General features: G+C 42.8%; 1 protein-coding gene across 11 annotated transcripts in view; it reads right to left on the reverse strand.

The window, feature by feature from the left end:
- Positions 1-21,582, reverse strand: part of ST3GAL6 (ST3 beta-galactoside alpha-2,3-sialyltransferase 6) — a 61,743-nt gene extending 40,161 nt beyond the window's left edge. For 2 of the 11 annotated variants that reach the window (XM_075034273.1, XM_075034264.1), the window contains exon 1: positions 5,642-5,861. In XM_075034273.1, coding sequence (XP_074890374.1) covers positions 5,642-5,669 — 28 coding nt within the window. In that variant the 5' untranslated portion in view covers positions 5,670-5,861. The other 9 variants (XM_075034270.1, XM_075034268.1, XM_075034265.1 and 6 more) reach the window with 8 other exon arrangements.
- Positions 21,583-26,500: the final 4,918 nt, after the last annotated feature.

Below are 26,500 nucleotides of genomic sequence, written 5' to 3' on the forward strand. Positions count from 1 at the left end.
ATTTTGAGAATGGGAAATTAAAACTGCCACAGGTGATTATAAAATTGGAGGGGTGAAGGATAGGCTTATATAGCCTTCCAGATTCTCAGCTGAGGCAAGTAACTGTCACCCTGTCTCATTAGATATTGCAAAACATTTGGGCAATCAGAGCTAGCTGTAATTTTCCCTAAACTGTTTCCAGCACAAAACAGGCTTTTGCCAACTAACCAAATGAGAAGGCACTAACTTGTCTGCACAAGGGGCACGATCAAGACTAGCTACCACATGCTAGCAAGCCTTGTGTGTGTTCACCAATATGGACAAATCCCAACTTGCTCTGGCGCTTCATCAAGTGGATTTAATATTATTGCTCCATTTAATCTTGTGCAAATGTTATGTTCAAACAAACCCTACAGGGTATCTCCCATCTACACCACTAACCCTCCTCCTGGTCTCAATCCCACACATTGACTTCAGAGTACCTGAAGCACTGTGAAGATCAAGGTGATAGTGTTTCCAGGGTGCTCAGGTGTGACACTGGTGGAGGATGTAGAAAGGCAGGTTCAAGAACAGGAAATATCTATTTTTGACTGCCAAAAAATGAATAAGGTTGTGGTTTCATTCAGCAACAACAGCTCTTAAGCAGCAAGCGCCTTCCTCTCTCCTCACTGCAGGGAGGAAAACCCACAAGTTCCTTCCCTTGCACGGTCCCCTCTGTTAAGCTAGGGTGCTTGTATGGTCCTTTTCCTAAACAGATAATTTCCCACACACAGGTTATCATGTAGTCAAAACTGTATCAGTGCAACACACCTGCAAAAATTAGCTGCCCAGGAGGGGGCTACGTAAACCAACAATTACACTGGAAAAAAGAAAAAAGAAAATGGCAAAAACACAACTTCAATTCCTTTCTTACCCTTGGAAAGGGACTCCTCCTCCTCCTCCTCCTCCATCCCATAATGCAATATCATTTGTATTTTATACACACGCACATATTTTATACTGACTATTAAATGGCCATTACATATGCATATTTCCTCCGCCTATCTCTGCTAAGGCTCTGGGTACGCCCATAACATGCCCCTTAGACAGTTCTCATTTCGCTGCTGGCCAGAGGACTCCAAAAAGCAGTAGTGAAAGGAAGCAGCGACCAGCTACTGCTGCGCTGCAAAAGCATCGGTCTACAGATCCAGTCTAACAAAGAGCTCTTCTGAGCTCTGCAGCAGCTGATCCTTATTTTAGTGTTTTCGACCTGTACGCAGAAGGGTTAGAAACTGTTCTTTTAGAAGTGAGTTGAAGAGTCAGTGGAAGTCTGACTGCTAGCCACCCACCTCACAAATAAAATTTCCTACTAGCTAGTGGCCCAAAAGAAAGCAATATTCCTGCTAGGGGACTGGAAACTTGCACTGTAAATCAACAGATTTTAAGAAGAGCTTCAGTGATTAAGTCTGAACTTCATTTCATTCCTGTCTGCTCTTAAAACCAGTTCCTTGATTACTCCATTCCTGCCCTCCTAACAGGAGGGAGGATCAGCTTTGTGGCTCCTCAAGTTTTCCAGCCTTCCCTTCCCAGTCAGGGAAACTGGGGGCTATTCAAGTTTTTGCTTTGCTTCTCCTGGCTCCCCATGGAAGCTGGAATGTAAAGAATAGCGCTAGCACAACGTACTCCAGCTTTACTGCTGCTGCAGGGGCTGGGAGCAGAGGCAACACATAACAGTTACATGCAAACTTTGGGTATTATCTGGGGAGTGCTTAAACTTTGCTCACTTTGTTGCAGTGCTGTAAAGGGTCTTCCTCTTGAGGTATCAAGGCTTCACTTTTGCCTTCAAGACCAAAGAATGACCACCATTGAACACTCAAGAGCCACCCTACCTAAACAAAATGAACTTTAAAAGGACACGATATTTTAAGATAGGTACCGAACATAGCAACAAGCACTACGACAAAGTATTTTACCACATTCTGCACCTACATTTGTTCAACACATTTTTCAAAAGGTAGTCATACCACGTGCAAGCCACATGTTCCCTATTTTTGCTTCAGAGCACACAGCAGCTAACGCTGCCCATCACTTTTCAACCTTTCTGTACAAATAGCAGCTATTGATATCAGTGATTAATAAGCTGAACTGCAAAGTGAGAGCAGATTAATTTCCACACACTACTGAAAGGTGACTTGTAAAGGAAACAACAGCTTGCACATCTCATTTTCCTCCCAACCTCAATACACGTCAAGAGCTAAGGTTTTAGCTTCTTCTATAGCAGGATGATAAAGATTTAACACTTCAAGAAGTTCACACACCAAATAATTAGATAAATAAAAGCAGTTTTATTTTCATTTCACTTGAAGACTATGAATAGGTACAGAAGTAGTCATACATAACATACCAAAAATGGACGTAGAAGAAACTGGATTAATGGGAAGTTCGGGGTTTTTTTATTCTGCTACAAAGCTCTTGGTATTTTGAGTAAATGGGTGGTAGAAAATAGAGACCCTGAAAAAGAAAAAACCCTGGACACTCAGCCCATAAATTAATTTCCCAGTATTATTTACTAGCTTGTCTGTAAGGCTAGAGAAATTGATAAACAAATTATTCAGATGGATGACAAATTAGTTGTCATAAGCTTGATAAATTAAACTCCTCTTAAATGCTCAGTGGACATTTCAACTGATTTAGCTAAAGCAGGGCAAACATCTGTAAGGAAAGATGCCTGTAAAAAGAGATATTTGAAGTAATCTTGAGCCCATTCCTAAAATGCAATTAACTAGGGAGCCACAGCAGAGTATCTTATATCATATACACAGTAAAAACAACCTTTCATGCTTATAAGTAAAATAACCTTAAGGTACAAAGACAAACAAACCAAGATCCTGTGCTACAGCTCAAACTGTGCTGTGGAAGAAAAAAATAAGAGCCTTTCCTCACAAGCCCCTTTGAGTCAATGGTGCAGACCACCTCATGGAGACTCTCAGTGGTCTTGCAAGTTGTATCTTCAAATGACCCATCTGACTGCATCCTCTTCTAGGCCAAAATAGTTGAACCAACCCTCAGCAGCATATGAAGCAACACACGAGAAGCAGAAAACTATAAATCAACCAAAGCAGGTTTATGAGAACTTTCCCAAGCCTGTCTTGGGAGGATGGATCAAACCTTTACTGAAAGGCACCAATCATGGTGTGCCCAGAAACTAACAATGAAAAAAAGCCCAGGATAAAAGCGTTAACGGTACAAAGAAGCTATCATAAAACAGACTATTCCCACTCCCTGCCGCCTTCTATCCAAAAATGAAAGAAAACACAAAGAAGAAAGCAATCATCCAAAATCCTCTACAACTGTCTCTGCCTTTAAGCTTTCAAAGGTCTGAAGAGGTGAAGGAGAAGCACCTCAAGCGCTTGCGACTGCGAATAAGACCCGTCACCATGCCAGCTGCTGTATTTCCCTCCTCAGTGAGGCAACTCCCCTGCGTAATCGCTAAAGCCATTATTTAGCAGCACACACAGTACATATCAAAGTAACGTCTTGCCAATCACCTTGTCTAGCCAAAACACCATAACTCACCTATTTCCCCACTTCTGTACGACTTGGGACTCAGGCACTTGTGATCTTCCTGCCACCTTTCAGGTTTTGTGGTCCTGCCTACACACTCTGCAGCTGCTCCCATGGGCACTTTCCCAACAGTCAGTTGCTTCCACAGAGAGACTTTCCTCCTGTTTTTTAACAGAGGCATATTTGGACAGTGGGAGTCTCTTGAGTCTCAGGGGATGATTCATACATCCCACAAGCAGGAGAGGTCTCCTAAAGCCAAGACCACCCTCCAGGAGACCATGGGACTTACCCACCTTTAATACTGCTGCTTTAATAAACAGCCATAAGCTTAGAGTAACTTAATTGACTCTGCTTCAGTTCAGCAGAGACAAACGTACTGAAGAAGCAGGTACTGCATCAAGCTGGAATGAAAGATCCATAGATTTGATTCATGTAGGTGGGAAGAAATAATACAGCTGGTACAATCTTACAGATGGAAGGTAAGTTCTTTTAGTTTCAGAAATAGCACTTCTGTATAACATTTTTACACAGTTCAGCTGCAATAGAACTGCCAGGTTAAAACAAGTAATCTCATCCCATCGCAAAGTTTGTCCTTTCTGAAGTTTTGCAACAACATTGTATGTAAGACTAGCTGGCTATAAAGTGGGTGAAGAGACACAAAAACTGAAGAAACCTGGACAGAAAGTTTCAGTCAGGTAAAGGAGCACCAACAGCCACAAATCCCAATAGATCAGTTGTTCATTTCACTGGAAATTTTAATTTGAGGAAGGACAGCTGGGCTGATCTCACAGCTTGCAATGACTAAAACCAAAACACAACCCCCACTGCCAAATAATAATCCAAAGACTTTTAAAAAAAGCAGAGAACACAAAACTTCCAGGGTTTGTTTCTTCCCTAGACTACAAGTAATGGACTTGCATACCCTAAGGCGGTCTACTCAGAGCCATTGTTCCTTCCCCTGCGCCTTCGGCATTTCCAAGAGGCAGTCCCTCCCTTTCGCTACGCCCGCCTGAAGCAATCCTTCGGCAGAACCCGCCTGACCGGCAGCCATGGCAACACGGTGGGATTACCAGATCCAAGCAGCTTAGCAGAAACCATGAATCTCCCCCCAAATTTTGTCTACGGACCGCTGCCGGCCGCCGCCCTCTCGGCGGGGAGGCTCCCCCCCCGCGGGGCTGTCCCGCCGGCATGAGCCCGCTTTCCCCGCCGCCTTGCCCTGCCCCGCGCCGCTCCCCTACCGCCCGCCGGGCCCCGCCGGCCCTTATCTCGCCCCCCGCGCCCCGCGGCAGGGCTCTTCGCCTGCAGCCGCGCCCGCCCGCCCGCCGCGACTCACCGCCCGCGGGAGGGCCCCGAGGCGGCTCCGGGCGGCGGCAGCATGCGGCCCGGCGCGGCAGCTGCCTGCCGGGCTGGGGACGGCTCCGGCTCCGCTTGCCGCCCCGGCCCAGGAGCGGGGCTGCTGCGGGAGGCCGGGGAGAGGCGAGCAGCTCCCCCGCCCCGCGGCCGGCAGGGGCCGCCGGGGGAACGGGGACGGCCCCTTCCTTGACGCCCCCTTCCCTCACGGCCCCCGGCCCGCCTACCCGGCTAGGCGGCGGCGCTCGGCAGCCCGCAGGATCCCCCCCACCACCACCACCACCGCGGCGCCGGGCAGGCGCTTCCTCCCGCGGAGAGAAGCCCCGCTCCCCGCGGCTGCCCCCGGGGGGGCCCTTCTGCGGCCGCGGGCGAGACGCGGCCCCGGGCAGCGCCTCAGCCCGGCCTCTCCCTCGGCGCCGGCGGTCCCCGGCGGCGGCCGCCCGTGCGCGGCACCAAGCGCATCCAAATGCCGGCGGCGCTTCGGCTTCTGTCCGGCTCATCCCTACCGGCAACCGGGTCCCTGCTACGCCGCGATGTTAATTTTTACCGGGAAGTTCCCAGGAACCCATCTCACCAGCTCTCAAGCCGATTAAAATTGTATTCTCTTCGCAGAAGGCTTGTAGAGGCAGGCTTCATCCCTCTGGAAATTCAATTAATTCCTTGAACGCTTTCACCGAGGAACACGCAGATGTATCGGAACAGCCTTTGAATATGCGGCAATTTACGCTGAATAGCCATGTTGTTGGCAGCTGCTGCCATCAGTACTTACCTGAAGGAGGTTTTCGGGTTGCAAGCATGCATAGACTCTACATGAGGTTAGCTGGAAGCTTTTCCGTCTGAAATAGCGCAAGAGGCGTGGTGAGATGTCTCACGTCAGAAACGCCGGCAAACTCGGGAACAAGCACTTTGAGCGTACCCAGTCCTACGGGTTCAGGCACCATCCACAAGATCCTCTCAGCCTATGCAGCAGCTTACAGAGCTAGCTACGCTTTATAAAGCCGGGGTATTCACTTACCAGCTGTCAACAGATCAGATATTTTATCTTTCAGTCACGCAAGACAAGAGAACAGAACTTGTCGCTTCTTATCAGGGCCGTGCAGGCTGTTGTCAGCAGCCTCTCGGTAGCTTCAGCCTTATTCCCGAAACAGTGGCAATTACGATAAGGATAGAAGAAGGCTAAGACCCATCTGCAAGAGAAAACGTAAAAGGAAGCACGTTGTGTGTTCGGATAGAGATGTTATTTAGCTCGAGTCTGCTGAAATTCCCCCTCGGTTTATACCAAAGCCTTCCACGGGGAGGAGAGACTCGCGTGAAGAAAGCTAAAGCGCTGCTTCGTCTCCCCCCAGTAACGAGCGTATCTTCTGACTGACTTTCAGCTGGAGCCGGGGCCACTGTTCCTCTTCTTCCCCCTCCCCCGGGCCGGCGGTTCAGCCGAGGGCCGGAGCCTTCCCCCGCCCCGACAGCCCGGGGGGTGGGAAACCCGTGAAGGGGGGCGGCGAGCCGCCCCCGCCGCTGCATAAGCCTTTCCCAGCCCGCCCCGCCAGCGCCTCCTCAGCCTCCGGGAGTTAACAGCTAATTAACGAACTGATTGTCACCTGGGGGGTTAGGGGGAAGCCAAGCAAGCTGAAAGCCACAGCAGTTATTTCAGGTGCGGGATTCTTCCTTCCCGAGTACCTTACTCCCTTCCAGCCAACCCCCGTGAAAGCCATTAGGGAAGGAACTACCCCCTGAAGAGCTGCTGCCAGGGGCGAAATGAAGCCGCCCCCCCTTGTATGACCAACCCGGGAGAGAGTCATGGGGCTTCTGGAAAATCTCTCTACACTACAGGCCCCAACTGTATGGGACAGAGCATTGCTATTTGAAGAGAAAGTTAATAAATAATTCTGCCAGTCATAAAGGGCATGCAAAAAAATAACTTTGTCTGGAATCATGTGCTGCATCAATATACTTCAGCCAGAGCAGCGTATTATGCTAGAAGAAATCTAAGGGGTTGGTAATAATTTAATTGTCCTATCCTGTTTCAAACCTTATGATCCTGACTGCTTCTAATCTGAAGTTTTTCTAAGTGGTGCTTCAGGGAGGTTGCAGTATGATTTTAGCATTGTATCAGAAAAAAATGCTTCCTTTATTGGAAGAGCTGCTCCAGGTTTGTTTGGTGGCTATCATGGGGAATGACCAGAGGTGGAGTCTGTTCTCAGCAGCAGTTTTATACAGCCTATAAGTACACGCAATAAAAATAACAGACTAAAAGCAGGGAAATTTTGTCTATTCTTAAGGGACTATCCCACTCTGTAGCCTGCTGAGATGGCTTTCAGTGTGTTCTGGGCTGGGAACCAAAGTTTAGTCCTCTGTAATTTGTCTTGCCTTGAGCTGAAAATACCTTTGTACTTTTGTCCCTTCTCACACGAGGTTCCTCAGGTTTTTACCCTTCACGTCCTGGCCTTTACAGAACCAAGCTGCTTCAAAGTATATAGCTATATTATCTGCCTTCTAAAATTAGTTTATTTGACTCTGATGTATCTTTTTCCTATTAGCTCTCATCTCTTCTGTCCTTGCCCTTCAATTCACCTAAGTATTATAGGCACAGGACCAATTAAAAAAAAATCATTAAGGTTGCACAATGAAAGCGTCAGAAGTTAGGAAATACCAGAAGATGGGTTGTATGACCTCACTTCGGTCCACTTGCTCATACATTTCATGACAGTCTTAAATTATGTAGTCCGGTATTATTTTGTTCTGGCCTGGCCTTGCTTTATTTTGCAAGGCCTTGCCTTTGTTTAGGATAGACTCACTCTTGGGATGTGCCAGATTTATGCAGAACACGATGCTGGGACTATTCACCGTAGAACAACATAGGAAACCTTGAGGAAATGGATGCTATTCCTGCCTCTGTTCCAGACAGGATGCATGTGCTGCATCTTTTGTGCATGAGTTCACGGGTGTGAGCTAATTCCAGACTAGCTAACCTGGGTATTGGTAACAGTCTAGCATGGATCTCTGGGCAGGCTGAAAAACATAGGGGAGAAGAACATGAATGTGCTGTTAGCAGGACTGAGTTGCTGGCTCAGAGAGGCCAACTCAAGTTACCAACGCACCTCTGAAGCTAGTTAGACATGCAGTGTTTCTATGGTGATACTATGTGATGGATTAGAAGAAGTTGTTTGACTTCACAGCTGGCTCTAAGTTATGTGCTTGTCAATTTTCTGTGAGTCTTGCACAAGGCATCTAACTCTAGGAAGAGCTAAGCATTCACATTTGCAGCCAAAGTCCACAGGAGATGTAGCGCTGTGAACAGAGGACCTGTTGCTCACAGTTTTATTCTTTTGCATTAAATACAAGGAATTATATCTAAGATACCTGAATACACCTCTATCTGGAATAAAATACAAACCCCCAAATTCTAACTACATTGGTCAAATAATATAACAATCTAATCTGTAATAATGTAATTTTACTTCAGTTTCTTCTGGCAACTGTAACTGTCCAAGAGCAGCAACAGAATGAAAGCTGGTGTTGTCATCTAAATATGTCAAACTAAATTCAAGGCTTCAAATGGCAATTTGAACAATTAATACAGTGCAAAAAAAGTTTAGTTCCTAGCTGTTTTCAAAATGGTCTGTATAAGCAAGAACTTAATAACTGATCTGCAACACCAATGAATTTATTTGGCAGAAAGCATAAGGAACCACTTCTCTGGGATATATTCTATTGCACACAAATAGTATCAGCAATAATTTGACAACAATGAGTAGACTTCAAAATGCTTTGGAAAAGAATGACTAGCAGGACGTCAAATGAATGCTCCTGCAAGCAAAAACAATGCATGTGACCAAAAAGTCAACAGATTTTTTCTATTTCAGTTCAAAAATCAATCCTCCTGACAAACCTCTCCCCAAACCAAATATAAAAGCCACAGAATGCAAATTCTTTAAATGCAAAGCAATAACTAAAATAAATCCAAATAAAATTGAGTCTTATTTAAGTTCTAGGAGAAACTGTACCTCTGAGTCACTACTAAACTAAGAAAATGTTGCAGCCAGACTCTACCTCAGCTTGCAAAACCAGAGAAAAACAAAGATAAAAATTACAGGAAATGGAAGGAAAAAAACATTGAACATGGGGGAGGAAAAACTGGAGAACATGGAATAAACAGAATGGAAAGCTGAAGTTGCAGCATCATGAAAGTGATTTCCTCCCTGACAATCCAATAAGCAAGATGATGAATCAGACTCTGTGTATGCAATGCACCATGCAGTCTATCATACACCTCTGGTCCTAGAAGTCAAATGCAACAGAACTATCCCCCTTTATTAATTACTTTAGGAGATGAATGCATTTATAGAAATACAGACTGTCATAACATCCCTTCTCCACTCATTTTCTAGCTTTACTACCTACCACCATAATCTGATTCTAATCTTCTTTATGTCACACCATGAGAACAGCCCCAAGTCCCATACATGCCCAAATCTTTGCTACTGAGCTCCAAAACCTGCCTCAGCACAACTCTGTTTCATAGAGTGTCTCTCAGTCCCCTTGTCCCAGATATGCTAGAGGACTGCTCTCCACTGCACTGACCACTCAAGCTGTAGTAAGCACCAGTCCTCACGTAGCTTGTTTAGTCACCGATTTGTGGTTGCATATTCCTTCCAGAGACTCTTTTCCAGGAAACAACTTGCTAAAGCCTGTCCCAGGAGCTTTAAAAACATCTGGTTAGTTGCTGTAGGACATCTCATCAGAACCCACAGCATTTGTCAGGAGTTCACAGCATGCAACCCCCACCTAGTTTGACGTCACTTTTCCAAGACCTGGTCAACCAAAGAACTACATTAGCTTGTGATTGCTCTCATGGTCCCTAGGGACTACTTTTTCTGGGAAGCTCAGAGTACTTTCTCCTGCCCCGGGCTGTGCAGTGCTCCTGTACTCCATCTGGGAGAGAGGACACAAGCAAACAAAACATATGACAGCAACAAACGTCATGGAGGTAACCCGGGTAGGCTGAGAAGGCCTCCCTGCTAACCAATTCAATCTGAAGTGGTGAGCACATTAGGAAGCGCTACTTGCCAACCAAAGTGAAGCCCTCAGGGCGTGTATCTATACATAAGAGCATCTGCAAACCCATAAAGAAATACATTATCCAATAGGCACTAAACATCCTTGTGCTTCACTAGGCATATGCAGAGGAAGAAATAGGTCAAAACACACCCACTTGAAGAGCACTGTGAGCAAAACAGCAGGAAGGAGAAGGGGAAAGGGTTTGCAAAATTATGGAAAATGTGTCCTGAGCAGCTAGTGGTTTTCACCAGCTCAAGAGCAACATTAAACTGCAAGTTCCTCCCCTCCACTTGTTGCCTTGTTTCCATTAAACTACACTGTCATGTGGAACTCAAAATAAGTTTCCCACTTGTCCCCTCCATCCTTCCAATGCATGCCAGTATACTGGCATGACTCCACCTCTACATGTGTCCAAGGGTAATCCAAACCGAAGCTTCACAGCACTGAAAGCGGCCCTTCCCTCAGGTAAAGGGGACAAGAACTGATGCTTCCTCCCCTGGCAGGAGACAAACCTCTCAAGATCCAGTTCTCCCACCCATCAGTCACAGCCCCAGTGCCAAATGCAGACAGGCTCTGAGGTCAGAGAAAGCAAGAAGTCCTTGAACCTGTGGCTCTGGGTCCCTACCCACTCAGCCTCATGTGCTCAGATGACTGACATAAGATGCTTTTGGAAGATGAAATACCTGTCCTTTTATGACAGGTCTGTCATTTCTACGGTACCATGCCAGGACTCACTGCTCCTTGTCTCCTTTCCAAGGAGAGGTCAGCAGCTGAGATGCTTTTGCCATTTTAAGCACAGCTTAATGCCCAGTTTCTTTCTCTGTGCCTTTTATGAAAAAGGCCTCCCTGCTTTTCTTCCCTCTGGCTTCCCATTGCATAGGCTATCATTCTGGTCTCCAGAACCCTGAGTTTCTGTCCTGTGTCCTGCTGGCTTCGCCTGTACAGCCAAGTCATTATTACAAGCACTAAGGCAGCTACTGCAGCTCTCGGATGTATAACCTTTCAACTTCAAACTTTTGGCCCACTTCTTTGGCCAGGGTTAACTGACCTGGATTCCTTTACTGGTTTGCAGCAGCCAAAGGTCTGGAAACAGGTGCACAGTTTTTCCTCCAAGTACCCTTCAGATTGGGTCTGTGCTTGAAAATATGATGTAGCAAGACAGTACACAAAACAGGGCTATAAAAGTGATACAAATAGCTATGATTAGACTCCAAGGAGGAGGAGGGTGAGAAGGCTGAGTGACCCTGACCATAAGTCAGGAATGGTATGACAGAAGCTGCTAGAAGCCTTGTCATATGTGAACAGCAGGCTAATTTCAATGAGAGACAGACATGGGCTGAGAAGGAGAAGAGTGCTTTGCATGTTTCTTACATTTAAGAGTTCAAGCTGCACTCAAGTCTTGGATGTAGGTACAATAGCTGGGAAAATTTTAAATGCATTTATTCCCATGACTGACTTACCCGCTTACAAATTCTGCCAGGTAATGATCGTTGCTGTGGGCCAAATGGTCACTTGCAACAGATCGGAAGAATCCAGTCGGTACCCACATGAAATAGGACTGGCAGCATGGGAGAGGGAACCCATCCTTCACAGCACTGCAGGCTGAACAGAGCAGCCCTATGGCAGAAAAAGCTGGCTTGGTCTCCGTAACTCAGGAGAGCAATAGCTCATGGAACAGACTTTCTTTTACTGCTCCGCTCCTGTTCCAAATGTGAGCCAGACCTGGCCCATGTGAATATGATTAATAGGCCAATACCCAAGACATTTGCAATCTTAGTACAATACTCCTTTTGTTTCAGTGTTTAGCCATTTAATCCAGACAAGTGGAAAGCATCAAGTGATCTTTGCAATTTATTAAAAAATAAGCCATCTGTCATTTAACTCATCATCATTTCATTCATCATAAAACTCCCGTTGTATGTGAACAGGAAGCTCTACTTCCAGCAGCCCAGACCACCTGCTCACAGCCTTTGTTTTTTGGGGGGTCATTGTTTTTGATTTGGATACCTCATTGAAACCTGGACTTTCTTGTCTGCAGCTAAAATATAATGGTGCAAGAAGAGGTCTGTCACTGAACTGTTATTATAGAAACACTACTGGGAATTGTGCCATGGTCAACTTTAACTTCCCAGATACTATTTGGGAAACAAATGCTTCTAATAATAAACTTGGGCCCAGCTAGCCATGTATACGATAGCTGCCAGATTTCTTCTCAGTATTCACCGAGACAAAAAGAGACAACCCCAAATTAGTAAGTAATGAAGACAAGCAGAAAAAAGCTGGTCATAGAAAACAGCATTGGGCTGAGTACTCAGCAACTGTTTCCATTTACATTGAACAGAATAACAAACAGAAGCAAGTTGGTAATTAATTTTTTCAACTTCAGAAGGGCAAACTGTCAAATTAAGGAAACTCATTAGTGAATTTACCTGAAGAGCTGAAAGACTTGAATGTGGAGGGAGATTGGAATATATCTAGATCAAAGGTATAAAAACTATCCCATGTATATATTCCAAGCAAGAGAAAAATCTTCTTGGGAAGCACTTTAGGCCTGAATAAGTGAAAAAAACCACTATAGAGAGGTTCTTAGGAGTCACAAATAGCAAACAATCCTGGTCAGCAAAGATAGCTGTGGTGCAGAGATAAAGATGCATAGGATTAAGGCCAGATTTGTCAAAAGTCAAATGAGCTAGGACATGCAAAATATGACTGAAGTAACCAACAAATAAATCTTCAGCCATTCACAGAAAAAGAGAACATGCCTTAGGTAAGATAATATTTCTCTACTAGAGGTAGGGAAGCACTGATGCAAGTGTACAAAACTCTGGTGTTTCCTCCAGAACACAGTATATGATTTGGGCTCTCGAGAAGAAAACAGTTCCGGGGAAGATGCAGAAAAGGGTTACATGGAGAATGGACAGCCTGTCTTGTGAGAGCAGCTAAACAATGCTGGCACAAGAACAAAGCGGTACAAACTGGCTGCAAATGTAACGAATTCCTTGCCATAGCAGAAACGTGGAAACTTGTTGGAGCCCTTGCTCTGTTTTCTGCCTCTCTGCAGCACATTATCCTTTGGCTCTCTAGACTTTTCCTACAAGCCTCAAGTTTATTGTAAAGCATTGGAAAGGACCCTTGGCACAACATAAATTGGTGGGGTATGAAAGAAATGTTTTATGGATGTTTTTGAACAAGAAACTTGCGAAGCAAAGTTGCATGGCCATGCCTCAGACCTTCCAAATCCCCGCATACTACAGCTCTTCTGGTGCAAAATCTCTCCTCCTGCTCTTCACATCCACTCCCATAAAGAACTCCACCCCATTAACATCACCCTCAGGTCTGGCAGCCATCACCTCTGATCTTGCTAGAGAAAACATCCCCTCTTTCTTGGGAACGCACTTGTACCCAACTTTTTGGGGGAACTCCCTCTCCTAAAAGGCACAGGCATACCTCTAGCCTTTTCCCACTTTGTGGAATAAAGCATACTTAAGTCTGCCAGCCAGGAATCAGAGCCTGGGGCTCATTTCCTTTTTTGCACCTATGAAAACCAAGACAGCTGCCCTTCTAGGTACTTAAAATGCTCACATGCCTGTTACATGTAGTTGCCTATGGTAGTGGGAGGACTGAATAAGATGATACCAGTGGTCTTTTCGGTCCTGGTGAGCACTCCTTAACAGTGAGACTGGAAATTACAGGAAATCATAAGGATAATCATAAGTGAAGTTTGGGTGATCCCCCTTTGCAGCACAAGGCAGGGCAAGAAGCCCTGCTCATTTCCTGCTGATTGGCATAAATAAGTCTAAAGCAGGTACCTGCACTCTTGGCGGATGGGACTCAGTATGCCTCTCCTCCTGTCTTTGCCTCCATGGTAGTTTTGTCCATGCTCTAGATCTGTGTTATAAGCAGGAAAATGACAGTGATCCACTTAAAATTAATGACAACAAAAATTTACAGCAGTACAGTATATAATAAAAAGGTGACATCCTCAATCCAGGCTCTCAGTGGTGCTTAGCCAAACTGTGCCGTACAAATAATTCAAACAAGCCTTTAGCTCAGCAGAGGAGTCCTACCTGTTCAGTCAGCTCCCACTGGGTAAAGGCTAAAACCACTGGCAGCAGCTTTTAGGCAGCTCAGACAGTCCCTTCCCCCTGCGCTGACCTTGGCACAGGCTTGAACTACATTACCAACTATACGCTACTGCAGGCATATTTAACCTTGATCCTTAACTAAATGCGGGCTCTTCTGGCAGTAGAAGTGAATCCAGAACACTTGGAACTGGATTCCAATCTCCATGGAGCTACTGGTTTGGAAACACAACAATGGGATCACAGACAGCTGTTTTGTCATTAACAGTCATCTCCTTCAACTAATGGAGAGGTGCAGCAAGCAGCTCTCCTCCCCTGCAGCTGGCTCTGCAGGGAGCACTGGGTCAAGTTACATCTTTAGTGCCTATTTTAGGAGCTATCTTGGAAGCAGCCTCACCAGCATACATTTAGTATGACTCCTGCACAACAGTTTCACAGCCTTGTCAGAGAAATCCTAATTTGCCACTTGGTTTTCTTTAGCTGGAAGTGAGATTTAGAAAGCAGATAATTTATTTGCCTCAACATACTATTTAAGTGTACAGGTAAGTGGGTGAAAACTCATCAGTGTGAGATTCTTCCCACATAATGGGCATCATTTGTAGCCCTATGGTCCTTCACCTCTCTCCTTCTTCCCTTAAAAGCATGGAAGGGCTAAGTCAGAATACCTACAAACACAAAAAAATGACTTTTTTGTAACTGGCCAGTGTTCGTAGTGACCTAGCTGAGAAGAGGCTGCAAACTTGTACCTTCTCTTACAGAAGTATGACCAGAATTAAGTAACTTTCAGTTATGTTACCCTCTCCCTGGCACAGCAGATACTTGCATCCTTACTTGTGCTTTTGAGCTGATCGTTTAACTTGGTATGGCCATGTGGAAATGTCTGCTATCTCCAGCAAGCACAAGTGAAGCCCAGCTGTCACTGCAACACAAGCAGTGAACCAGATGTTGCTCTTCAGTTATTCTTACATAAATCTAGATTTCATGTTACTGAAACAACTTCTATTTAAATCAATACAGCTAAGAGCAGAATCCACCTCATTGCCTATTTTAAACATTTTCTTTTTTTTTTTTTCTCCCACAGATTCTTTTTTTTTTTTTTTTCCTTCTTTTCTGTTTTAGTAATTGGGAAGCTCAGTTTTCCAAAAGTCCTTTTAACTTTCTTATGAATATAACTGAACCAGAGCTGGTTCTTGCCCTGCAGGCATATAGGAAGAAGGAAAAGCTAATTACAGAATTAAATTACCTGGGACAAACAGCCTCACTTTGCCAGTTTAGCCAGCTATGCCACAAACTAGAGCAACTTGGGTAACACAGTACCTGGGATAGTCAGAAGTCTCCATTCAAATCAACTCTAATGTACATATGTAATAGTTTTTTTCAAAATAATTCTACTTAAATAAATAGGTCTGTTAAGGATTTCCCAGTACAGTGCTTGGTAGGAGCTGCTAGGAAGTAGCCTGGTATCCCCACAGCAACCAAAGACAATCTTGATGGACTGTTGCCTGTTTTGATTAGCCATATAGTTAGAGCTGAATTGAGAAACTAGAGGATGCTTTATGAACAGCTACCTTTAGGTGACAGAAAGGTTGATCTAAAAATCAACAGTAAAGTCCACATCCTGCAGGTGGATATGTTCTTGTAACTCTGATGTTACAGCATCATGAACATGTGGAACAAACATGACAATTACCCCAGTGCTACTGTTCCACTGTTGCTGACAAGCAATCACAAACAGTGATTTACAATGGAGAACAAGAGAGAAACAATGATAGAGAAATTTGAGAGGAGACTCTGAAATATTGATACTGCAAGTCAAAAGGTCCACTTTGTTGGAAAGAAGGATCCTGTGACCCTTCCAGAAGAGGCAAATAGCATGGGACACTAAGAGTAGCAGTAGTTACACGCCCTTCATCTCTTAACAGAAGCAGAGGTGGTCTTTGCGGAAGTCACATCAAGGACTAAAGAAGTATTTTCAGAAAGAAGAGGACTCATAAGACTTTACCTTTTCCAGACGGAGCTCCTTTGCCTTTATTCTTTCCAGCGTTTCTAGTTTTCTACTCTAACCTGAGGCTGTTCTTCCAAAAGGGATTCATCCACTGCTGTGTCTGCTTGTGAAGAGACAGTGTTTCAGCATGTGTGGTAGGTAACACAGCCTGCTTTCTGAACAGGTTTTCTTCTATCTAAAATGCCTGCAAAGTGAGTGATTACTAAAACCTTCATACCAACTTAACTATCACTTGTTACTAGAACTTACCCGATATTTTTAGAATGCTCTCTTAAAATTTATCAGTGTCTTTCAGTGCTAAGAAGCTTCTGCAAAATAAATGCAACTGAATGCTGTAATGTGTCACTCTCTGAGTGGAAACTGCTTTCTAAGCACAAAAAAGGTGATTTGTTTCCCCTTTTTAAGACACATGCCCAGTTGTGTCTTGAACCAAGACACCAGACCGCTGCCACATAAATGATGACATATATCTTGATTTCTCAGGTCTTTCACACATGGAAGGAAAGAAAAAGAGTGACTTAAAAATGAACAAAAAAAACTATTGAAAAGGGTTTTTTTGACATTGCACAGGTTTAGTTAATTTTTTCAACGAATATTACCTGTTTTTTGACAATAACTTCTACCTATGTCCGAAGTGTCTGAAAAAAGAGTTTGAGCCAACACTGCAGTTCAGTTCAGACACATGATGGTCCAGATCTGTCTTCGACTGCTGCGATCTATGGGTCCTGTGGACAACTGTCAGCTGACTCTGAAAGCATTTCAGAGTTTAGGAGTAAGAAGATCAGGGCGAGCTGTAGCCATAGAACTGAGGAAGGGGATCAGGTTTGCTTTAAGCCAGTGCAGATCTGATGTTACTGTGGGACACCAAGAGGCAGAAATTCTGTGAGAAGACTTCTTATTAGTGGCATCTGACTCTGCAGCTGGTCACTACTGATGACATTCCCTGGGATGTTCAGCCATTGGTATGCAGACTGCTTGCTTTTCCTCATCTACAGTTACGTTGTTAGAGAACTTTTAAGGACTATATAGTAAATCAAAGACAAGAGGCACTTTTCCCTTGGGATCCTGCTGGAACTCTTGCTGGTTTACTTATTGAGCTTCTCAGAAGTTCTGCAGACAGACTGGGGAGTGCTTCTGGTGTCTTGGCCCGCAGATAGCTTACTAATCAGATTTTTTTTAAAATTATTTTTTCTTTTTTTAAAAGTCAGGAATATCAGGAGCCCTACAGATCCTGGCAGCCCTCTCAGGAAGGAGTGTCCAGGATTTTCAGATTCTTTGCCCCAATAGTCTAGAAATTAGAGAATCACAGATGCTCCCCTCCCTCTCCCACTATGTGAGCTGGAAGGGAACAAACAAGCCCTATGGCAAACCCAGGGGCTTTTGAAATTGGAAGCCTGCACTGTCTTAATCTTCTTCAGTCCTAATTTGTTGAAATTAGCAAGCCAACATTTTTCAGATTGCTGTTCTATGGAGAGCTTAGCAAATATCTTTCATTGCAGTTTGGAATGAAGACAGAATTGCTGATTTTCGAAGTCATCTGCAATGTGAATTTACTGTTCCCTCTTCCTGCCTCTGGTTTGGGAAGTGTCAGAATCGTGTCTTTGGAAAGACAGACGGGCAAATACAGGTCTGAACAAGAGGTAATTAATAATTGTCTGCAGATATTACAGTGGCTAGTTTGAAGAGGAAAAGCCTCTGACAGATTAAAAAATATGCAATTCCAAAAATGGTTCTAACCTTTTCCATGAGAATATAAGAGATTTAAAGGAAAAACTGATATTAAAACTACAGCAATAAATTATATGTGGAGATTTGCTAAAGTATATATAGTATGACCACTGTTATGCCTTACTACTTTAGCACATTTTTAGGGATCAGTTTTACTGAACATGTTGAAGATGCAATGTCTGGCTGTTGAGTTGATTAAACTGAGCAAAACCAGTTTTCCCTAAACAACAGGAATAAAAACCAAACATACCTTTGACTAGGAAATAATTTCTTAAACTCAAATACCATAAACTGGAATTCAAGAGTGAGCCTGAATCAGATTATTTTATCTACCAGCATCTTTAAGATGAAGTGTATCCACAGTCCTCAGAGGCAATAAAGAGACAGCCAAGCCGATTTAAATACTGGGCAAACAAACAGAATGCAGATCTGACCATCCTGATGTTTGTCTGTGGTCTAAAACAATTCTACTCCCACACATGTGTTTAAGTTCTATACTATGAACTTTAAATAACTTTTTTTTCATCAAAGCAAAAAAATTAATGATGAAAGATGCTCCACTTTGGAGTAAGTAAGCATTCATTTGATTAGTGTATTTGATAGTTAAGCCTGCTGAAAAGGAACAGAAAATGCAATTGCCAATGTAAAAAGAGAAATAATCAATTATTGGTATCCAGACCATGGACCTTGCTTTATCAACTAGGGGGGGGGGAAAGAAATTCTGATTGTTATTAGTTCTTACTTTCAGCTAAAGAAGCTACTTTTTTTTTGGCAAAACTGGTACAGGTTCTTTGCAGCTTTCACCTGTGCAGGATGGTCAGACTCACATTTATTAATACTTGGGCTGATGGGTACGCTTTATCAACTACAGGGAAAAAAAGGGTCCATGATATACCAGTGTTAAAAAAACCAAAACAACAACAACAACAAACAACCAAAAACCCCAACAAAACTTATTCATACTTACAATACAAATTTTCTGCTGTTTGTTTATATGCCTAGAGGCTCAGTTGCGTCTAATGGTTTATCTTGCTACATGTTTTATCTCTGAACACAATATGGTCAATTGTCAGTATCAAATCTGCCAATAATTTATTTTGTAAAAAGCAAAAGACCCAAACCTAATTATTAGAAATAATAGCACATTTGTAGACTAATGAAATATGTTTGATAAGTTTATCTGTTTGTCCTATTCTTCAGTTGCCTACACACAAATCTTGATATTGTAAATTTGCTCATTTGTAATTACTGCTGTAAGTTTTCCTACAAAATTACAGGTGGATTTGCAGCATCTTGGTTTCAAATTCATTTTAGTTGCGTCGTATGAATGTAATCACTAAAAAACAACAACAAAACCCCCAAAAACCAAGGCAGGCAAGCTCAGTATTTAGTTAAGAGTTTTGTTCAAAAATAGACCTCGACGGTTTATAGTACTGTAACAGTTGCAGGGATAGGTTACTTGTGATAACATGAGAAACATTTTGTGGTGTGCAAACAGGCATGGGTACATGTTGGGGTGGGAAGGTGACAAGTAGCAAGAGTGAGCTCACCAGTGAAACTTTGAATCTGGAAAGGGCATGACTCAGATTTTCAAGAACTGCCAAACAATTGCAGAAATGTGTTCCTGGGGTGACCTGGGGTGAGCTTTTGTCACCCTCAAAGTCCCTTTCACTCCCCCAGAAGGAAATAACTGGAATACTTTGTTAATGTAAGTAGCTACAAAACCAGTCAAGTTTTCATTGCTTGAATTAATGAGTGTAAAGTTGCACTAATGATTCCTACAAATGAAAATGCCTTCAGGAAACAAGAGCAGTCTGGTCTGTGCCACTTGACCCAGCTGGCTTCTAATACCAATGGTGAAAGTACAAAAAGTTTTGAACACCATCTCCATAACACTAGCAACTTTTAGTGTGCTTCTTATCAGGTGGCCCCACAAACCCGTCCTCAGGAAAGGAGGAACTGCAATGAACTGAAAAAAAAGTTTGTTTCTCTAATGCAGCCTTGGTGCACTGGCTAGCCAGCACAGCTTCACAACCCAGGTATTTCTGTTTGCACTTGGATCTCCCAGTAACATCCACAGGAGATGACCAATGAACACCACCAAATGGCCAAAGTTTAAAGACACTAACTGAGACAAAACTGACATTAAATCTGAAACTCAAGTTAATAGTCCTGGGTATTAACATTCTCCCCCTGCCCATGGAGCAGAAGCTCTGAAGGTTTCTACGCAGTAAGTGGCCACCTTTAAAAAACAGTTACAGCCACCCTGAAAAGCCTTAAGCTCTTCTTGATCTGCCTTATCTACTGGATCATGCTTTAGATCTCTGTAATAAAAACCACAAGACACAATCATGGGACACAGTCAACTACACACAGTTAAGGAACCACACACATATACCCACTCCTCCCTCCATTATGGCCATTTTGGGTTTTAAATCAGATCTCTTGATTAAGGTATAGCTGGTGTGACACAAATTTCTTAGCAGTTGAAGATAAAGCCAACAGAGAAGTCTAGTAAAGATATTCTAGGCCAGCATTTCCACAAATGAAGAGCTATACTCACTATGGCACCAATTGGTTCCAATTTGTAATGTATGTATTTACTCATACATGAACTGCAACATACCTCTTATGTTGGGTGACTGTTTTCCACGTGGATGCCCTTTCAATAGTCCTGTTCTCTTTCATATCCTCTTGTCAATCTCCCTCCTTTCTGTTTTGCTCTAAAGCATGTCCATTCCTGTACTTTAGTTTTTCTCCTTGGGTATCTTATCCTTCAGTATCCTCTTCTTTTTTTCCTCCCTATGAAAAGAACAACACATGTACAAAAGGCTTCTCTCCCTCCTCAGTCCTCCTTTCACCACCCATGTCCCTGATTTCCATCCAATTCTCCAGCCACCTGGAAAGAGACTTCCCTGATCCCAGGATCCACCCTCCCCAAAAAAGCCCCTTGAAAAGCCAGCCCCATGTGGTGCTATACCCACTGCTCTCTGTTCTTAGCCTCGTGCATCAGTTTGTCCAAAGTCTTTTGGCTCCAATCTTGGTAAATCTTTGAAGAAAAACAAAAACTTTAAACAAAACTCTTCTACTACTATCAGTTGCATTTTTAAAGATCTATTTTACTTGAACTTTGCTATTCCTGTTTATGTGGTACTGAATCCACAACACACTTATGCTTTGTCTCTACTTAGGCTAAAAAGAGATAGCATTACTGGTGTGATGGCTACACCTCTTGTAATGACAGTCAGTGGCAGACCTACAGTATAACGTTTTCAGCAACTGTGGCTCCACCTCTGGCTATTTTCAAAAACAGGTTAACTGAACTGCTTTTAAACTAGCCACGAGTTTTAGAAATTTTTCTTTTTAGATCAGTCCTTCATGTAGATGACCTCCCTGTTCCTGCAACAATTGCCAGCACTTTATGCAATACAACTGTGCTATATATAACTAAATATTGTCCTGGAAGATGGTATTTATATCTCCATCAAGAGGTACCACTGCTGTAGCACCAGGGCAGCCACAACAGTGTTCATACTAGTGATCAGTGTTCATAAAAGATTTCTTGCACAGAATCTATTAAAGGACAAGTTTTCCACTTGATTTACAGGCACACATGAAACTGAAAACACCTCCACAGCTAAAAGCTGCTCCTTCAGCTTCAGTCAACAAATTGTGGAACTTAACCACTTTCTTCTGGTACTCTCATCAGTGTAGTTGGAAATGAGTATGCAGTTTTTCATAAATAGCTCCAACATCTTCCTTGACTTCCAAGAAACCTTGATAACGACCCAACTTGTCATCATAGTCGGGAACAATGCCAGCAGATGCTTTCATGCACGTAACAATCTCTGAAAGTCAAATAAGAAATATAAAAGAGGATACAAAAGAGAAAATTACTCCAAAGAGTTCTGAAAATGCTTTGTTGTATGGCGTAGAACCTATGAGCCTGATCTAAACCACTGAAAGCCTCATGAAATTACAAGTGGACTAAGTGTTAGGCTTTACAAAGAGGAATAAAATAAGAAGATACAAAGGTACGAAGTAGAAAGCCTTTAATACATCTTTAAAGAATATTTCATCTGGGCTGAAAGATGGGAAAATAGATGACAATGAAGCCTTTGACATTAAATCACAAATAGCAATTACACCCAATGTTCCTGTGATGACCTCAATGAATGTGCCTTGTAAGAAAATGAAAGTATCAATCTTGCATTATGATTTTACCTCAGTGTAGCTGGCAATTGAGGGAGGGTGCCTACATTAGCATTTGTGTTAAAATCAGGAAGGCGCTTTTCTGACAGTCTCCCAATAGCTCCCATGTTGAACACTTGGGTTCATGTCACAGAACAGCCTCAGAGCACATGGACTGGTTTTCTTTTGGACAAAACAAAATTGGAAGATGTGCTTGTTAAACTCATCTTGGGTGCTTCAGCTGCTAAAGGGCAGTCAGTCCATCAGACCTGACTAGAGTCAGTCCAAACTGACCACCTTAAAAAAGCGCTGGGTCTTCAGCACTGTCTGGTTCTACAAATCAATTTCTATTATGCTGTGCTACTCACTAATGTAGACACAGCCCTAGTCACCTTGAGGTAAGATAAATCCACATATGCACAACTATGCAAGTACTGCCTTCACAGCTTCCTCTTAGTGAAGAAGACAAGGCCTCATCACTAAAAAGTGTTTGGTGTTCTTCCAGTCTTTTATTAATTAATGCTTCAGGAACTGGCAATTCATTTAACTCCCTTTTACCTGATTTTCACTGAAACAGTATTTGAAAATTTGCAACCAGCAAGGCTTGTACAGACTAGCACTTCTGTGAGTCAGCGAGTAGAAAACTTGGGGTGCTGTAGCCCTCTGTAAACACTTCTTGCTGGAAGAAAAAAGAAGCATATTACTGTACCATGCTCTTGTTTTTCTTACCAGATAAAATTTCCTATTGATTTCATAAGCATCTCTTTCCTCTGCTTTGTAGGCTTTATTTTAAAACTATGGGGGCAAATACCCTTTTTTAAGTTAACATGCAAATAGAGGGCAGCATGAAAATAAGGCTTTTAGTGTTCAAAGATAATTATCACATGCAAGTTTGAGAAATGTGGTTATGTATCACATAAGAAAATCTTCTAGAGCTATATCTTTCTTAGTTGTTTGTTGGGTTTTTAAAACTATTATTATTTTGCTGTTATATTTCTCATTGTTGCTTACAAAGCTTCATTAAGGTTAGCAGTCATGGGAATTTTCCACAAGGTCCCTTCCAGTTACAGGTGTTATTCCTGCAGTGTCCTGTAATATCACTCAGAACATTTCCAGTCAATGAAACATAAGTACCCATAAGTCATTTTATCCACACAATATTCCCAAAGATACTTCACCATTATGAAATATTTTATGATAACATTAGACATTCCACAGTAGACATTGAGTAAGTCAGGAAGATTTCCAGCTCCTGAATCAGTGGCCCAAACCCATCTCCTCTAACTATAACATTTGAAGTCTTATAAAAAGTACCAAACACAGCATTGCTCCTGCAAAAAATGGAAAACTTCCCTTTAGACAGCAAACTGTTCCCAAAGGCAATTACTGAGAAGATCTGCCTTTGCACAATTGTTCCAATCCATTATTGTTTTCGCTGGCACTCTTTCCAGTTTGATCAGTGTAACTTTCCTCATGGCCTGAATGGGAAAGGATGAATTCTTCATGACAGATGCTCATTTCTTCACCTTCAGAATCTCAGCAATGACCCTCATGCTCTATGGAAGAGGACAGCTAGCCAAGATTTGGGCCTACCCCCTTACTTGACTCTGACTTGGTTACACTGATTTAGCCAAAGTAGCTACGTAGACTGACAATCTGAAATTGAATTAACAACAGATAATAGACTAAATCAGCTACAGCTGCTTCTGCCTTAGGAAAGAGCCCACAAAAAGTACCTGCACTGATCAAATTAAATTGATTGAGTCAAACTGATGCAACTATCTTGATCATCTTCCTCTCAGTTTTTCAAGCCTACATTATTTAAGAGGGAACCTGACATAGGATTTTTCCTGGAAAATGCAGATAGAACAATTCTCTTCATCTACTCAGAAGACTTTTCTAATTAGAGTGCATGTGGTGATCATCTGAAAAAGATCATGACAAGGTAGAATGAACAGAGACAGAAGGCATAAAACTGTTATACTTAAAGCCTAACCCTGCTTGGGAAAGTCTGCTTTTGTGTGATTTCATTAATTGGGGTTATGCACTTGCTGCACTATGCCAGCCAGACTGATGGTTAAGATATTTAATGATGTTTCCTTCAGATCTAGACACTTTTCAGTCTGTCTGGGTCAATAAAAACTGAATAATGGCAGAGCTAGAAGAAGGACAACTAGGTGAGTTCAACATGTCTGGGTTAAAGTAGTTTTCTACTTGAGACCTCACAGTATTATAATAAACAGACATGCAACAAAAATAAATGTATGGTTCTACACAGTTTCTCTATCATACCATATTGTTTCACATATTTCCATATATTATGCTACGATCATATATATGCAGTACATACCAACATAGTAGGGTTAGTGTATGCTAGTGAGAAAACTGATCTGGTATGAGAGTAGAAAGAACAAAGTGAACTGAGGTGAGCTGGAGGAAAAAGACAGTGATAGCAAGAGACACAGGAAAGGAAGAAAAAGATGATGAAAAGGAGGAAAATGTACATGAACTGAAGATGTAGTAGAAGAATAACACTGAATTAAGAGAATAAAAAAGTAAGATACTCCAGAATTTCTCTGATAATAATGCTTGCTCCCTGAATGGCTAGAAAAATAACAAACATATCACTCAAATGATTACTAGGGCCAGAACTGTCAGTCCAATTTGCACACCTAAGCAACTCACTTTTCACTTGTGAAAAATTTACCTGGGATACAGGCTGTTTTCTGCTGGCATTAGAAAGAATATGGCTACCTGTTGCTTACTCTTCCCATTGCAGGAGACAGATTATGCCACATGGGCTCATGTCCTGGTTTCAGTTGGGATAGTTAATTGTCTTCCTAGTAGCTGGTACAGTGCTATATTTTGAGTTCAGTATGAGAAGAATGTTGATAACACACTGATGTTTTCAGTTGTTGCTAAGTAATGTTTAGTCTAAAGTCAAGGATTTTTCAGCTTCTTACACCCAGCCAGCAAGAAGGCTGGAGGGGCACAAGAAGTTGGCACAGGACACAGGCAGGGCAGCTGACCCAAACTGGCCAACGGTGTATTCCATACCATGTGATGTCCCATCTAGTACATAAACTGGGGGGAGTGGGGCGGGGGATTGCCGCTCAGGGACTAACTGGGCATAGATAGGTGGGTGGTGAGCAATTGCACTGTGCATCATTTGTATATTCCAATCCTTTTATTATTACTGTTGTCATTTTATTAGTGTTACCATTATCATTATTAGTTTCTTCTTTTCTGTTCTGTTAAACCGTTCTTATCTCAACCCATGAGTTTTACTTCTTTTCTCCCCCATCCCACTGGGGGGTGGGGAGTGAGCGAGCTGCTGCGTGGTGCTTAGTTGCTGGCTGGGGTTAGATCACGACAGCTCAGCAGTCAGTAAGGTCCCTATGTCACTTCACATGGCTGATGTGATCTAGCATTACGCATCAATGAATGGTCCAAAATTAGGATATGTCTAGAAGTGTATACATCCTCAGGCTTAGACCTGAATTCTGCTTACCAAAAGGGAGAACTGAGCCCCACGTATCTGAAAACTTGCAGACACAGCCACAGACTAGTTGTGAAATAGTCACACAGGCTGAAGAATAAAACAGCCTCCTCTCTCTCTCCCTCACACACATTTTTTCCTAACTTATACAAACACGTAGGCACAAATAAACTGTGAAAAGTGGCGAGGAGATCTTGCATTCTAATCCCTGGTTTGCCGGGGGCTCTGATGTGTCCTCAAGAAAGTTATGTCACCCTGATTTCAAGTCTTCCCATCCATAAAACCGCAGCCTTCTCTATCTTCCTAGCTGCTTGTAATTACTATTTCTTTCCTTTTGTCCATAAGGAATTAAAGCAATTTAGACTCTTTAACATACCCTTCAAAAAAAACCCACCCACACCCCCACACCCAAACCCCAAAACCAAGGGGATCTTAACTCAGGTTAAGACAGCAATCAGGCCAGTGTAACTTGGGCTGACTGCAGTAGATAAAGTTTAGAGACAAGACCATAGTTGAACAAAAGAGGCTTATCCCAAGTTCTACCTGGAATTGCTCTGTCTTCACTGCTATTTTAGCTGAGTACCAGCATAAGTTCATCACATGCCACTTTCTGGTGTATAAATGTACCTCATATCTTCTGGGCAATGATAAGAAGCAATAGATGATGTAGGCACACAAATTTCACTTCAGTAAGGAGAAATAAGTTAAGGTATATTAGTCTAATTAATCTAATATTGTCTGGTTTGGTTTAACCTGCATACTGGGGAATGGAAATAAAGTATAGATACAGTCATGCTACTCCTTTTATCCTTCCAGTGTCATGAGAGTGCCTAAATCATGGCTGGTATTTTGCAAGCCCTGCTTTGACACACATGTAGCCCCCCCAAAGAAATGTGGGCGTTCATTAAGGAAGCATTCATTCACACACAAGCATGCTGCTCTAAGAAGTGTTTTACCCCTACACGCTGCAAATGTGATCTCCCTATGGCCATAAAGAAGATTCACTATCATTCCTCGAGAATACAGCAACAAGAAGGTCTATTCATACTTAGGAAGAATTACTAGAAA

Source organism: Buteo buteo, chromosome 8 (genome assembly GCF_964188355.1).
Source record: "Buteo buteo chromosome 8, bButBut1.hap1.1, whole genome shotgun sequence".
NCBI classification, from domain to species: Eukaryota; Metazoa; Chordata; class Aves; order Accipitriformes; family Accipitridae; genus Buteo; species Buteo buteo.